Genomic DNA, 17,626 nt, shown 5'->3' with positions numbered 1-17,626 from the left:
ACATTGAAGGTCACATCCTGATCCTGCACCCGCATAGTAAGTTCACCTTTCTGCACGTCTATCAAGGTACAGCCAGTAGCCAAGAAAGGTCTTCCCAAGATTATGGGAATCTTCTTATCTACCTCGAAATCCAGAATAACAAAGTCTGCAGGAAAGAAGAGCTTATCCACCTTGACTAGCACATCCTCCACTATGCCCCTTGGGTAAGTAATAGAACAATCAGCCAATTGTAGAGACATGTAGGTGGGTTTTGGATCAGGCAAATCCAATTTTTTAAAGATCGACAACGGCATTAGATTGATGCTTGCTCCCAAATCACAAAGGCATTTGTCAAATGACAGCTTGCCAATGGTGCAAGGAATGGTGAAGCTACCTGGATCTTTAAGCTTTGGAGGTAACTTTTGCTGCAGCACAGCACTGCATTCTTCCGTTAGAGCAACGGTCTCAAGGTCATCCAGTTTCACCTTCCTTGAAAGAATACTCTTCATAAACTTCGCATAACTAGGCATTTGCTCCAGAGCCTCAGCGAAAGGTATATTGATGTGAAGTTTCTTGAACACCTCCAGAAACTTACCGAACTGCTTATCCAGCTTTTGTTGTTGCAATCTCTTAGGGAAAGGTGGTGGAGGATAGAGCTATTTCTCCCCTGTATTAGCCTCAGGCAGAGTGTGTTCAACAGTAGTCTTCCTTAATTCCGCCGTTTTCTCTTTTTGCTTAGCTTCTTCATCTCCAACTTCAGCTTCTCCTTCTTTTGCCTTTTCAGCATCAGCAACTTTCCCAGACCTTAAGGTAATAGCCTTAACTTGCTCTTTAGCTTCCTTCCTGCCTGGTACTTCCGTGTCACTGGGAAGTGTTCCAGGTTGACGATTGAGCACTACATTAGCTATTTGACCGATTTGATTTTCCAAGGTCTTGATAGAAACCGCCTGACTCTTGCACAACAACTTAAGTTCCTCAAAATCAGCACTAGTGGGTGCAGCTGCACTTCCCTGTTGAGGATATGATTGCCTCTGATAATACTGTTATGGTTGCTGGAATCCAGGTGGATTGAACTGTTTACTCACACCTTGCTGATATGGTGGCTGAATAGCATTCTGATTATTACCCCAGCTGAAATTTGGATGATTTCTGTTGTTAGGATGATAAGTAGCTGGCACAGGCTGCTGTTGTCGCTGATAATTGTTCACATACTGAACAGATTCATTAACAAGAGAACACTGATCTATAGCATGAGAACCTGCACAAAGCTCACAGACCATAGCTATTTGATTGACTCCATAGGTAGCTAGAGAATCGACCTTCATAGACAGGCTTGGAGCTGCGCTGCAATAGCGGTGGCTGTATCGACTTCCAGAATACCTGCTACCTTCCCAGGCATCATCCTCTTAGTTGGGTTTTGATGCTCATTTGTAGCCATAGTCTCAATAAGATTATAAGCCTCAGTATAGCTTTTGGCCCACAAGGCGCCTCCAGCTGTTGCATCGAGCATGGGCCGAGATTGGGCCCCCAAACCATTATAGAAACCAGTGATCACCATCCAATCGGGCATTCCATGATGTGGACACTTTCTCAGCATTTCCTTGTAGCGTTCCCAAGCTTCGCACATAGATTCTGTAGGTTGCTGCGTGAACTGAGTAAGAGCACTCCTCATAGCAGCAGTCTTTGCCATTGGATAAAACTTCACCAGAAGCTTTTACGCAAGATCTTGCCAAGTAGTGATGGACCCAGCTGGTTCAGAATGTAACCAATCCTTAGCTTTATCCCTCAGTGAGAATGGGAAAAGCCTCAGCTTGATAGCCTCATCAGCCACGCCATTATATTTGAAAGTACTGCAGATCTCGACAAAATTCCTTATGTGCATATTGGGGTCTTCAGTCGCAGCTCCTCCAAAAGAAACAGAATTCTGCACCATCTGAATAGTGCCCGACTTGATTTCAAAGGTGTTAGCTTGAATAGCCGGATGAAGAATGCTTGACTGAATGTCATCAATTTTAGGCCGAGAAAAGTCCATAAGAGCTGGATCGGCCAGAACAATACGATCACCCATGATTACTGGTTCTTTTGGCTCACTTCCTGAATCCGAATCTTCAAAATCTATCTTCTCCGGAATATCAAGAACTTCGTCTGTCTCCTCAGCTGTATCTAAAGTCCTCTTGCGAGTACGAGAACGAGTTTGCATAAACGCTCGCTAAAGTACCTGAAACACAACCAGAAATAATAAGTAACAAACACGTCTTAATCACTGAGTCCTAACGACCAATGATGGTAAGTACATAAACTAAACAAATACGCTGAGTCCCCGACAGCGGCGCCAAAAACTTGTTAGGGCGAAAATACGCGCTAATATTCACGCAAGTATACGCGTTCGCAAGTAATATAGAATACTTTCTAGTTCGTTCCCACAGAGACTCAGACTAATTATGTTCAATTAAACTCACTCACCAATGTATGTTTACTTCTCAATGTTAAGACAAAAACACTTAGAATTATATTAACTAATTGTTAACTACAATTAACTACTAAAATTAACCACTTAATTAACACTTCGGATTAATAATAATAAAACACTCATGAGATCACAACTTCATTACTACTTCCTTCAATAGTCATTGTTATTACCCTTAGTATGCAATAGTGATGATATTAATCGAATAACACGAAACTGATAAAAGCCAACTTTCATTGTACTAATACCATTCTACCAAACATCCACAATTAAGATAGAAGTTGAATAGGCATCAATTATGTTGAGTCCCTATATGTCTACAAAAATTGACAACATAATGATTTAAGCACAAGTTATTCCTTTTGATTACACATGGCGAATAAAACGGTTAGAGTTACCCACTAATCATGCAACATCATACATGAACCTATACTAGCATGGCAAGTTCTAAATCTCGAGATCCACCGTCGCTTCACAAGAGATTAACTCCCTATCTTATATGTTCGCGACGCACATAAGACGAATACGCACAACCAACACTAGATATCATACAATCATCACACACTAAGGTATTAAACAACTAACTAAAGAATTCTATAGTAAATCCGTTACAACCCCATGATCACGATTAGCCCATGTTAGCACTTATCGTCATCATTGGTTCATATGAAAACATGATAAATAAACACAAGAGAATAATAACTAAACTAATTATATTAAAGCAGAGTAGGTCACAAGAGTAAATAGGTTCAAAGCAAAGAAAACTAGCATCCAACCTTACAACAAAATAAAGAATCACAAGAAAATATGTTTCCTCTTCGTTGCGGTGTGCTAAAACGGTCTTCTTCCTTATCTCCTTCGCTCCTCGATTAATACAACGATCCAACACACGTGAAATGTCTCTGAATCTACTTATTTAAGCCACGAAACACAACGGGAGAGTGTAAGTATACGATTCAGGATTCCGCCGATGCACATTTCGATTGATAAGATGTGACTAATTTTTGTTTATTTTATGTCTTTTTTCTAAATGTTTTTTTTTAATTTGGAGCTTGGTTGTTTGGGTTGGTGATTTTGGAGTTTTTAGGGGCTGTTTTGTTGTTTTTTCCTGATCCACAACAATAATTATGAAATGTATTGATTACTTTTTATGCCGTTGGTTTACTTATACAGTTATACATAATTTTATCTAGTTGTATTTTTTCTAGGTAATAGGTAATTCTGAATTTGGTCGTAGAATTGATGTTGGCATATCGGCATCTCTAGATGCCCTCAATGGTCTGATTGGATTCTTGAATCACCTTATTGGAAAAGTGGTGAATACTCCCTCAAGACAATTTCCTGATTCATAGCAGCTCTGGTAGCACAACTTGCCTCGCCATGACAGGGGCACCAGATAATGTGAACTCTGTCCTAAATGTCATTGTCGTCATTGCCAGCTTGCAACAACAAAACCATAAAATGCTCTTTGATGTTCCAAACTCAAGGCTTGGTATATTCAGGGAGACGTGCACTTATATTAAACATAAATTTGTGTGTTAAATTACTGGCTTTAATAATTAATTGGCACTTGTGTCATCTTCTTTAAGTGATTGAGAGAATCTAATGGCTTTATAATTTGTTGTTTGTTTTTTCTTTTTAGAATTAATCCTTCATTTTTTATTAGAATGTTTTTATTTGTAAAAATGGTTGTTCCAAAAAATTTGACCGGAATGTAGCAATCTGATCGGTTTCTGGAAATTTTCCAGTTTCCGGCAATATTTTATAAAAAAAATTGTGTTTGTTAATTCCATCGAATATGGTTGAATTTAGGATGGTATTTTTCATCAAATGCCATTGAATTTGAGTTTTGGGCGGGCCTTTTAAATTATTTCCGAAAATTCAATTTTTTGGGAGGGATTTTTAAATTTTAAGCGAAAATTAATATTTGACCGCCCTCAGTCGAATTTCTCCGGTCGAATTTAAGCGGTCATAATTATCCGGTCGTAATTAGTCGGTCGAATTTAGTTAAATATGACCGAACTCCTAAATTCGACTCCCTTTATTACAACCGATTCAAAATCGGTCGAATTTAGCTTAATTCGATAGCGCACAGTCGAATTAAGCTAAATTCGACCGATTTTTTTCGGTCGAATTTAGCCTTTTTTCTGGTAGTGTATTTTATTTAATAAAAGTGACTTAGAAATTAAAAATAAGTAGTTCATAAACTTTTAAAAATCTCATTAGATTATCTAAAATATTAGAATTTAATATGGATAGAAAATACATCCTAAACACACATTAAATGCCGCATTAATTATACTTGGGCTTCTTGTTTAAAGTCCAGTACAGTCTTGTGTGTTCCGAGCTCGTAGCAGACTAAAGACGGACCATATAGACAAGGCCCACCAGCAGAGGTCGTCAAGTTTCACGAACACAAGCTGTTCACGGACTAGGCCCAATACGACTCGAAGAGCATAGACATGTGTCCTAAACGGACTCAAAGTCCTATATAGAAGCTTTTGGAGTTCCTTCCCTGATAGGACTCTTAATCAACTTCTAAGTTAGATACTTGACCATCAAGTCTCCTAACACAAGTCTAACCCTAGACTCACCTTTATATAAAGGGCTCTACCCCTCAACCTAAAACTACGTTTTTGGCTTGATTCTCTACCACACAGAGATGCGTAGGCATCTTGCAAGGACCGATAGTCCCGAACGCAAGAGCAGCCATTAAATCTCGAAACTCAAAAACCCTAACATTAAATACTAACTTACTCTAGTTTTTATTTCACAATATTTGGCGCCGTCTGTGGGAAGACAACAACAACCATGGTGAATACACGGAGCAGAAATAATAGTGGAACAGACACTCATGTCATATCACGAACAATCGCATCAGTGGTGGAAGTACCACCGCACTCAACCTATGCCTCCACCCAAGGAGGAACCCTGGTAAGGGCAACTGAGGCTCAGCCACAAGGAATGAATCCCACGGCTCCCCAAAGGATGAATCCCCAATTTCAGCAGCTACATGCACCTGTGAACTCTCAACCCGTTGGGTATGAGTACTCGATGATCGTGACCATTAACTCCCTTTACGGGATGCCTCTTTACCCTGAAAATGAAGGAAGTGGACACTCTAATCGGAGTGAAGGACAAGGGTGGATACCCCAATACATACGTGGCTTGGCTTCTATTCTGGAGGATCAAGAATTCTCTAGACCTTATATTGACCGAGACTTCAAATTATTGGATGACGATGTTGCTCCGAGGAGGAGGCATACTGGTAAAGAGCCGATGCCTAGTACTGACCAGCGCCCGAGGAGCACTCAAGGGATGAATCCCCAAGATGTCCAGGAGAGGATCAGGGCTCATGAAGCTAAGATCCAAAGGCTGAAGCGTGACCTGGAGACGCAGCTGACCCCAAGACCCCCATTTGCTCCGAGGCGGAGAGATCTTCCTCCAATCATAGACCTGGATGGTCCAATACCAAGAAGGGTTGTTGCCCCAAGGGCTGATCTAAGTGATCTTATGCCCCTAGAAGATCCTGATGATCCAAATCCATAATTCATTGACGAGATAATGAATGCCCGCATCTCAAGAAAGTTCAAGATACCCACCATCAAAGCACATGATTATACTGGAGACCCTATTAATCATGTCCGGACGTTCTCTAACGCCCAATTGCTACAGCCTGTGAACGACGCTATTAAGTGTCGGGCCTTTCCTCAAACCCTATCGGGTATGGCTCAAAGGTGGTAAATCCATCTGCCCTCAAACTCTATTGGATCCTTTAAGGACTTGAGCCAAGCTTTTATCAAGCAGTTTATAAGTGGCAGAGTACACAAGAAGAGTTACGCCTCTCTTATGGGCATAATCCAAGGAGCAAACACTACGCCATAAACTGGATACCGCAACCCCAAGAAACCGTTACTAAAGGCCAAAAAACGTTGCTAAAGGCCAAAAAAAGTCTATGGCGACTCTTTTTCGGGGTTGCAATTTTAGGCGTTGTCATAGAGTTTTTTGCAACCCCGGTGACACCCTATTGCAACCCTTGGTTATCCGTTACAATCACGTGCTACTACAACACCAATGGGGTTGCAATAGGTCTTTAAAAGTGTTACAGTAGGGTTTGGGCTATTAGTACAATATTTGTGGGCCCCACAATGGGGCCCACATGTGGGGTATTGATGCAACCTTTTTACAATATTTTTAGTGTTTTTTGCAACATTTTACACTGATTATTAGCAACATTATAAAGACATATTGCAACGCTTTTACAAAAAAATATGCAAGGAACTGTTTGTAAATTAGCATGCCCATAAATAAGACATTGTCTTAAAACCAACAAAATCCACCAACCATAACATCAGTTACCCCATCAGAACCTTCATTGTATTCAAAGATAAACAGAAGCTATATATCATACACTAAAACCTATACTAAACTGTGAAAACTCTGTTCTAGTAGAAGAATAGATTGAAGCTTTGTCCTGCTTTACTGATATTTGCTGAAACTTCATTTGTTGATATTTTGTTCTTCTTTAGTGATTCTGGAGGTTTCTGTACAGTAACAACTTTATTTGGCACCATTACTAGGTTTCTTCATCTTCATTATTGTTTGTTTGTAAGTTGTCACCCAACGGTGCCCTTTCAATGCGTGTACCCTGCAGTTCAACCCAAAATGCATAAACAAAATACACACACAAGACTTCCATACACACATGCAAACTTATCTTAAAATTGCATTATACACTGATGTACTTGTACTCTTTGTAAAATCAATGGCTCACCTAATAAGCTAAACATACAGATTTATCACCAAGTCAACCAAAAAATTCACCACTAATTAAAACAATAACCTGGCTTTCATCATACACGTAAAAAACTGGAATGATGCAGCCTGCAGGAGCTAATGTAAGCATCTAGCAGAACTCGGGGTATAGAAATAATATAATTTATCATAACTCAGCGTTGCCATATAATATATGTAGCAATTGATCATAAAGTCTAATAAACATGCAAAGATTGTTTCCGGACTAATGTATTTCCAGATATTTTTTTTGTCAAATACTGGAAAGCCTAGGAAGTTGTGCAAAGGTAATAATCCTTTACACAAAGATGCAAATACTTAATATTATGATATGAATTATGATATGGTATCCCGCTTTCTGTTCAACTAATAAGCAAATACTCCTATAAAGAAGGAACACCTACATTTTAACACTACTAACAAATTTTCCCTAGCATTTTTAACTGTAGCAAAGATAAGTTACAGAATCTGACATTGAAAACAAAGTCATTCTGTCCCAGTTAATGGTTAACATATTTGACCTTGCTTCTTGTAGATTCTGCTGTTTCATCAATAAGAACCCATAAACAAAAAAGACAGAGGTTTTTTCCCGAACTCCAACAAAAGAATCAACCATGCTGTAAACTGGTCCAATCAAATCAAGTGACTGCGCTTGTAACACTAGTCAGAAACAACATGCACAGGGAGATGCGACCACTGAGTATCTTAACACAATATGGAATAAAATTAGTGTACCTGAGAAGAAGATTCAGCATCACCAATGCAAATACAAGAGACTGCTGCATAAACATGGCACATGGTTTGCAGTGATTTGCTTAAAATAAAGCTTTATTGTGTGGTATACATACTAGTTAATTTACTTGGTTAGAAAGCTTTACTCCATTTTTTATTAAGAAAAAAATATAAAACAATAATCCTCTCAGACTGTAACAATTATCATATATAAGTGTGTGACATGCTAGTGCTAGCAGATCATTCCAGTAAACTAAAAATTTGCTACCATACACAAGGACCCCAATAAAATTGTTAAAATTCCCCCATGTGAAAACTAATTTCTACAATCATTGCATCGACTAAAAACTGTAACCACTAGTCACTAATAATAAGCTGATCAAATATTGAACTAGGTAACTGGAATTTACCATATGCTCCATGACTGAGATACAGGCTGTCCAAATTTTAATTTCCATGGGCCTGAACCGGATGAAGGAAACCTAATATTGACAAACAACAACTATATTAAGACATCAAGCATTAAAATATTGGTTAAAGGTTAATCTTATTATGCATCACATCACAGTTATGGACATTAAATGTAATGGTGCACGAAACATCTTCAGTCCTCTATTCTATAATTAACCTGATTAGGCTTATGAACTACCTAAATATTTCCCATTTTGAAAATTCTTATAGCCAGCAACAAATTCAGCAATATAATGTTGCCCATATCTTAGAGTTTAAGTTCTAATTTCATTAACAAGTATATAACATAAATGATGGACCAGATACACTAGAAATATAAATTTAAAGAAGATCCCAGAGATCTACTGATGCACAAGGTCGCAATTTCTGTATTTATTGATACAATAGATATAAGTTTTTTCAGAGTCATATATAATTACTGACAAGTAAAACTATCGTGGACAAGGATATCTTGCAACTTAAAATATAATTTACACTCTTTTTCACATCAATTATGTCCAAGTAACGCAGCTGAGAGATACAACAATCAGCAACATATGGCCCCTCACTAATGCTTGCAGCCTCACTAATCCTTTCAAAGCATGCAAAGCTCGTCTAGCCTAAACATCCAATAAAAAGTAAAATCTTAAAGCACTAAAATGGAGTGTTAACTTGTTAAATACTTAGATCTGTAATCTGGAAATTAAAATGATTTAGTGAAAGCCCAAGTATGCACGATAAGCAGTCATGTATCCAAAGCAGAAGAAAGAGAGATAGTTACCAAATATCCTCGATAACATGATTGTATTAATATGGCAGCTCTTTCTTCCTTGGAGTGACATCCATAACCAGCCAAGCGTACAACTTTAGCAGCTGCTTGAGCAGCTACAACAGCAGCCTCAGCTGCTGCTGCAGTTGCAACAGCAACAGCAATAGCATGTTGATCTTCAGTTACAGGGGAGGACGAGTCCATATTACTTTCATCATTCGTGGCATCTGATGAACTTGCTGTCGGAAAATGTTCAAATGACACAACCTCGGGCACATCTTGTTGCCATTTATTTACATTGTCCTTCTAAATTAGTTAACAATCTTAATCTTTAGTGTAATCACCACTAGATTATAGTTACAGGAAAAAATAAAGCACTTGCATAATCCAAAAAGCAATGTCAACTTCAAGAACTGGCACGGGTAACTGGAAAGATTGGGATCTAACACAAGCAGCACATGATGATCAAACTGGATGATGTGAAAGCAGAGGTGGCATTTAAGTAAATATGTCATAAGAAATATCAACTTTTTGTCATACTGGGGAAGGGGACCATATAAATATGCCCAATCAGTTGAGTAAATGTAGATCCACCAAGAAGTCCCCCCCACCCCTCCAGTCAGTCAGTCACCAATGATTCAACTCCATGAACTTAGAAATAAAAACAGAACATATTTGACTTTGCAGGAAAAAAATACCATGGTGAAAAAATATATAAATAGGTTTAACTTTTTAGTTGTGCAAGGCAGACAAGATTGTTGAAGGCGAGGATCGTAATCAGTTTATCAGTTAATAATCAAGTGTTTCATCATACCTAGATCAAAACACACAAGGATAACAGTAGATTAAACATGACAAAAAAGTTAATCATCCTTAATGTAATTGTATTTCATGCACAGTGAGTTACAATATCAAATATTACATAAACAGAGTATCAAACACACAGGCACAGGTAGAGAGGGAGAGAGAGGGAGAGAGGGAGAGAGAGAGAGAGATAATACCTCCCACAAAATCGAGTGAGGATAATACCTCCCACAAAATCCCTAAATCCAAGCTTAAATGAATCCAAGCCCTAAATCCCTCACTAAATTGAATCCAAGCCCTAAATCCCCAATATCCCACTTAATTGAATCCAAGCCCTAAATCCCCAATCTCCCATTTAATTGAACAAGCCATAAATCCCCGCTCCCTCACTAGCCGAATGCTCCTCGCTAATTCTAACGTAGTTTTCTTCAGATTTGAAATGAGTAATGTGGGGGAAGTGGGAGTGAAATGAATGTTTTTAGCGGACTTGCAGCCAAAATGAAATTTTGGACAAGACGGCAATATTGTTTGGACTAGACGGGATCAAAAAAATTTGGCCCATTTAATTTGGCATGTTTAGCTATCTTTTTTTAATTTAAATTTATTTTTTTCGTAAATTATATAATGTTTTTTATTATTCAAAATATTTGTTCAGTTCAAACATATAATAAAAGTTGACTACATTATTTTTATAAATAAAATAAAATTATTTTCTATTTTAAAAGATTAAAGAAAATATTTATAAAATTGTCATTATTTTTTTATGTTAAATGATTATTTCAATCCTTTTTGATTAAAGATAAAAAAATGTTAATATAACATCTTGGCAATATATTTCCATGCCTATGGTAATTTCTTGAAATAATGTAGTAATATCAATATCTCTTTTTAGACCAGTGTTAGACCAGTGTTGTAATTTAAATCATTAATTTCTCTTTTTTAATAAATATTAGTTTTAACATTTAATTATGAGAAATAAATAAATTAAAAAATATATAAACATCGTAAAATGATCAATATATCAACTAATTAATGGATTATTGTGTTTTATAAAGCGTTAAATTTATCAATATAATATTATAAATCACTACACTAATATTATTAACCTCTAAAAATAAATAAAATATATATTTCAATTATAATTTCATTACTATGTAAATAATTATTAATTAGTTAAAATAAAAAATCATCTATGTCATTTTGGTAACACATTTTGACTATACCGCAACATCAAAAAATAGGGGTTGCGATTAACATGGGTTTAAAAGGCTATTATTACACTTTTGTTTGCAACCCCGGTGTGAACGGTTGCAGAATCCAATCTATGGCGTAGTGAAAAGAGTCCCTGAGAGAATATCTGAATCGATTTACGAAGGAGGCTTTCAAGGTCCTTGATCTTGATGATAAGGTAACTATGATAGCCCTACAGCAAGGGACTAGAGACGAGTTCTTTAAGATGTCCCTAACTAAGCGCCCTCCCGAAAGCATGCTGCAGCTCCAGGATAGGGCCGGAAAGTATATCAAGGTGGAGTAAAGTATGAAGAAGATATTTTTGAGTAATGAACCCTCTGGAAACAAGAAGCGGAAGACGAATCAGGAGTATAATGCCAAGGACAAGTATCCCCGAATTAGAAAAAGCTCCGCCTCATCCTCTTCTAAAAAGAATCAGCAACCAATGTTCACTTAGTATGCGAGGTTGAACGCTCCAAGGAGCCAAATCCTTATGGAAATTGAGAAGGACAAAGAGTTTAAATGGCCGAAACCACTAAGGGGAGACCCCGAGAAATGTGACAAGAGTCGATACTGCAGGTTCCACAAAGATGTCGATCATGACACTGATGATTATAGGCAACTCAAGGATGAGATTGCGTATTTTATCCAGAGGGGAAAGTTTGGACATTTCACCAAGGTTAAAGAGGCTGGAAGCCAAAAAAGAGATAATGACCGAAGAGATGACGATCGAAGGTGTAACGACTGAGATCGCAACCCACAACCCCGAGGGCCAGTAATCAATATGATTTCAGGAGGTCCTACAGCAGCTGGGTCTACGAGGAACTCTCGAAAGGCTTATGCGAGAGAAGTAATGAGCATAGTTGGAGAGCCATCTAAGCGTTCTAAGTCAGAGATGATGCTTAAATTTGGTGACCCAGACCTTGTAGATTTGAAATTTTGTCAGGATGATCCCCTGGTTATCACACCGGTAATTGGAAATTGTCCTGTTATGAGGGTCCTAGTGGACAATGGAGCTTCCGTGGATATCATTTTCCATGACACATTCATAAGGATGGGATACAATGATTCTCAACTAACTCCATCTGAGGCACCCATATATGGGTTTAACCATGTGGAATGCAAAGTCGAAGGAGTAATACAACTTCCCGTGACTATCGGGGTAGAGCCCAGGGAGGCCACACGGATGTTGAACTTTCAGGTTTTTAAGGCAGCCTCTACTTACAATGCTATCATGGGTAGAACAGGGATCCATGCGTTTAAAGCCGTGCCCTCAACCTACCACATGGTACTGAAGTTCCCAACGAGGAATGGTGTTGGAAAAGCGAAAGGAGATCAGAAGATGGCCCGCAGTTGCTATGTTGCAGTACTTAGGCCCGACAGAACTGAGGGGAAGGTTATCCCCATAAAAGACATGGATGTCCGAGAAAATGACGAACTTCGAGGGAAGCCAGCAGAGGACTTGGTCCCAATTCCCCTAGATTCCTTAGACCCAGAGAAGGTCACGTTTATTGGAGCATCTCTAGACAAGCCCTTGAAAGGCTAATTGACAACTTTTCTCCAGAAGAACAGTGATGTGTTTTCTTGGACAACAACTGATATTCCTGGGATTGACCCGAACCTTATAACTCATAGGTTAAACTTCGATCCGACTTGGAAGGCTGTAAAGCAGAAAAAGAGAACTTATGCCCCTCATAGGCTGAAAGCCATTAAACAGGAGGTCGAGAAGCTCCTAGGAGTTGGATTCATTGAGGAAGTGTAATTCCCTGAATGGCTGGCCAACCCCGTAAAGGTTAAGAAGGCTAATGGAAAGTGGAGGATGTGCATCGACTTCACTGCTACCCCTACCAAGGATTGATATGCTAATCGATGCCACTTCTGGACACGAGATGCTAAGCTTTATTGATGGCTTCATTGGTTATAATCAGATTAAAATGTATAAGGATGACACCCTCAAGGTATCTTTCATAACTAACTTTGGTGTCTTTTGTTACCTTGTTATGGCTTTTGGACTTAAGAATGCAGGAGCTACTTACCAAAGATTGGTAAATAAGATATTTGCCCATCTAATTGGGAAGACTATGGAGTTCTATGTTGACGATATGTTAGTCAAAATTCTAAGCAAAACCGATCATATTAGTCACCTAGGAGAGGCATTTGAAGTGTTGAGGCACCACAAGATGATGTTAAACCCAGCCAAGTGTGCTTTTGGTGTTGAGTCCGAAAATATTTTGGGTCACATGGTCTCCAAAAGGGGATAGAGGATAACCTCGACAAGTTCAAAGCAATCCTGGACATGGAGCCACCACGCTCCATCAAGGACATTCAGAAGCTGACAGGAAGAATCACAGCTCTAAAGAGGTTCATCTCCAAGTCTGGAGACAAATTCCTGCCCTTTTTGAGGACCCTTAAGAAGCTGAAATTTTTTAATGGACAGCTAAGAGCCAAGAGACCTTTGAACAGCTAAAGAAGTACATAATTAAAGCCCCGTTGTTGGCCAAACCAAGTCCGTAGGACACCCTTTATCTATACTTGGCGGTATCTGAACAAGCCGTGAGTGCATTCCTCATGAAGGAAGAATAGAAACTCCAGAAGCCTGTATACTACGTAAGCAAGATGCTCCATGGAGCAGATTTGAATTACTCCACCACGGAGAAGTTCGCGCTTGCTCTCATTACAACCTCGAGGAAGCTGAGACCATACTTTCAGGCTTACAAGATCAAATTCCTGACGAACCAATCTTTGAGAAACATTCTTCATAGCCCGAAGGATAGTGGGAGGCTCATTAAATGGGCAATTGAGTTAGGAGAATTTGACATCATGTACAAGCCTTGAACGTCCATCAAGGCTCAGGCCTTAGCAGACTTTATGGTCTAATGTATCATTAACGACCAAGAAGTTGGGGGGTAAGAGTTAGTAACCCCGGAAGGAGGAGAGAAAGAGAAGGATTAAGAAACAACCCTAAAAGAGTATTGGGTTCTCCATTTTGACGGGGCATCCAAAACAAAATATAGTGGTGCAGGCCTAGTCTCGCAAAGCCCTTATGGGTTTATGATTGAGTATGCTTTGAAGTTGGACTTTCCAACTATGAACAATGAAGCAGAATACGAAGCATTAATAGCCGTCTTAGGCTTGGCTAGAGCCGAGAGGGACAAAAACATGAAGGTCTGTGGAGACTCAAGACTTGTAGTTGCTCAAGTTAATGGAGAGTTTGAGGCCAAAGATGATAATATAGCCAAGTACCTGAGAGTCATAAAGGGGATATTGACTCAGTTTGATGAATGGTACGCAAAACATGTTCCAAGAGAGGAGAACACTACGGCGGATGCCTTGTCCCAGTTCGCCTCGTCTGACATCGAGAACTATTCAATACGTATCTAATTCCAGGTATTGAAGACCCCTACTATTCATGTCATAAATATGATAGCACTGGTTGGTGTGAGAAGCTGTTGGATAGATCTGATCAGGACCCACTTAGAGACTGGGTGGCTCCCCGATGATGCCCAAGAGGCACGCAATCTGTCGGTTAGAGCATTGAGATATTCATTGATTAAAGGCCTTCTCTACAAAAGATCCTTTGTTATCCCGTACCTGAAGTACTTGAGACCTCTTGAAGCAGAGGAGGCGCTTAAAGAAGCCCGTGAAGGGATTTGTGGGCAACACTTGGGGGGCAGGGCCCTCACTCACATGATAACTCGATTAGGATTCTACTGGCCAATCATGCTAGCAGATACAAAGACTTATGTGAAGAAATGTGACAGGTACCAGAGGCACGCCCCGATAGTACGACAGCCCCCTGAGAGGCTTATCAGCACACCCATCCCTTTTGTAATGAGGGGAATGGATATACTTGGACCATTTCCTGTAGTATCGGGACAGAGAGAATTCATTATGGTAGCCATAGACTACTTAACAAATTGGATTGAGGCTAAAGCACTAGCCAAGATAACCACCAAGCAAATTGCCCAATTCTTCTAGGAGAATGTGATATGCCAATTTGGGATCCCACGCATCCTTGTCACGGATAATGGGCGACAATTTGATAATGCGGAATTCAAAGAGTACTACAATGATAACATCATAGAGCTTCACTTCACTTCGGTTGCTCACCCACAAGCAAACGGGCAGGCGGAAGTTTCTAACATAATCATCCTTGATGGACTTAAGAAAAAGGTTGAACGTTCAAGGAACACTTGGGAGTTGTTGCCTATACTATAGGCATATCGTACCTCCTGTTAAGTGACTACTGAAGCTACCCCATTTATGATGGCTTACCGAGCCGAGGCTGTGGTGCCCCTTGAAATCATACATAAATTCCCTTCCCTAGGATCAAAGCTTATGAACCAAAAACCAATGAAGAAGGCACGAGTCTCGCTCTCGATCTCATTGACGAGGTTAAAGATGAGGCCAACACCCGCAATACAGAGCATCAATAAAGAGCCTCCCTCTATTACAATAGAAGGGTTAAAGAAAGGTTCTTTCAGCAAGGAGACTTGGTCTTAAGAAAGATTGAGGCGTCAGGAGTTGAAGAGAAAGGGAAGCTAAACCCTAACTTGGAAAGGCTGTATAAGGTCAAGAAAACATTAGGGCGAGGATCCTACAAGCTGGAAACCCTGAGCGATGATAAAGTGCCTCATACCTGACACGTTTCGAACCTGAAGGTTTATTATGTTTAGGAAATGAAAGACATGTTCCTAGTACTTAGTAGTAGATGGAGGAATAAGGTCGACCAGTGTACGGGCATCTAATAAAAGTCCCGAATGACCAAAATACCGAAAGTAAAAGACGAATATGAAATTAAACTACAAATGCAGGAGATATTGAAGGATCATAAATCAAGTCATGATGGAAGATAAGGTTACACACCGAAGATGTTCAAGTCCATGAAGGACCGCTAATAGATAACCATTAAATAAAAACCACACAAGACAAACAAAGCCATGCAAGGCCTAAACACTAAAGGACAATCTATAGTACAAAATCAGATGATTGGCCAATAGTGGCAACCTCAGAAACAGCCCAAAGGCTAGGAAAGCCTCACAAAATTACCACATCTGGGTAAAAGCTATGAATAGAGCCAATGGACATGTTAACAGAGCGCATCTCATCATCATGGGTGTCCATCATCTTGAAAAAGTCTTATGATTGTTAATAAACACTAAGAGAGCTCCGGAAACCCAATCTTGAAACTTTCTTCAAAGTTTCTTCATCAATGCCCCCAAGTCCATGTGCCCACTACTCCATTTTGAACTCTTATTGACAGAAGCTGCGAAGTAGGCGTTGGCCTAATAAGAAAAAGATATTAGAAAACTAACTTCACGAAATATATTTGGTCGACTAAAGTCTGCACTACAAACTTCAGCCTACCAAAGAAGGATGATCAGCACCGACTGGATATCCCTCGGAAACGGATTCAGCCGACCGGCCTCCAAGGGAGGCCTTAAGCTAGCCAAGCTCCTCCTTAAATTTGAAGTATTGAAAGTTCTAAAAAGAAGAGATATACCTGATACAAGGCATGAGCCCCGCACATCTCCGCTTCAAGAAGCTGTTCGCCTAATTGGAACAAATTTAACCAATGGTAAATTATGAGGAAGATAAGTACCCTCGACAGAGAAGCCTCTAAGGTCATCCTTAACAAGCTTCCTTTGAATTGTGAGGACCCATCAAGAACACAAACATGATAGTTTATATTTGAGGCTCATCACGAACGTGATCAAGATATGTTGTCCAAGAAAACAAAAATATTTCCCCCTGACCGACTGAAGAGGTCATGAATGGACCCCTCAGCTGACTAGAGGAAGCCGAGTAGCCATCCATGAAGATCTTTGATTGTCTAAAGGGACATCGGATGAGACCCCACCCGGCAAGGCACTCCTCGAACAAAAAAAGAGAGAAGAAAGTCTAATCCACGACTTGATATTGAGAAGATTGAAGTTCAAGAACTTCCTCGAAATAAGGTCCTGAAGGGCCAAGAAGCTTGAGACATTGAGGTTACGACCTACCAGGGCCTCAAGGGCTTGGTCTCTATGGTTGACCAAGAGTCCTTGAAGCCGACCCCTCCATATGAAGGGGTTAGGCCGAGTAGGACGTCCTCGAAAGAATGTCTACAGACGTCCGGAACTAATAGAGATGGCCCCCAAGTAAAGGTTCCAAGAAAACCATAAACTAGAGCCAAGGGATGCTCCTGGTGAAGATAAGAACTTCCACGAAAACAAGTTTCGTAAAGAACAAGACGTTCACGAGAACAAGTTTCATGAAGAGTAAGACGCTCGCGGAGGTGAATTCTAGCCTACCAAGAGTCAGTGATGCCTAGTCCTCACAAGGAAGGATTAGGCCGACTAGAACCCTCACGGAGGGAAATAAGTTTCGTGAAGAGTAGAACGTTCACGAGAACAAGTACA

General features: G+C 39.7%; 1 protein-coding gene and 1 non-coding gene across 2 annotated transcripts; both read left to right on the top strand.

Annotated features, from left to right (window-relative positions):
• The first annotated feature begins 1,547 nt into the window (after positions 1-1,547).
• On the top strand, positions 1,548-1,654 carry LOC141709705 (small nucleolar RNA R71). Its single transcript, XR_012570270.1, has one exon. It is a non-coding gene; the product is annotated as a small nucleolar RNA R71 (small nucleolar RNA).
• A 12,991-nt stretch (positions 1,655-14,645) lies between these two features.
• Positions 14,646-15,443, top strand: LOC141702824 (uncharacterized). Its single transcript, XM_074506434.1, has 2 exons — positions 14,646-15,119; positions 15,204-15,443. Exons 1-2 carry the CDS (start codon positions 14,646-14,648, stop codon positions 15,441-15,443), a joined length of 714 nt encoding a protein of 237 aa, XP_074362535.1.
• Positions 15,444-17,626: the final 2,183 nt, after the last annotated feature.

This window comes from Apium graveolens, chromosome 2, assembly GCF_009905375.1.
Source record: "Apium graveolens cultivar Ventura chromosome 2, ASM990537v1, whole genome shotgun sequence".
NCBI lineage: Eukaryota > Viridiplantae > Streptophyta > Magnoliopsida > Apiales > Apiaceae > Apium > Apium graveolens.
The sequence above is the reverse complement of the archived record's forward strand: the minus strand, read 5'-3'. Positions and strand labels throughout refer to the sequence as shown.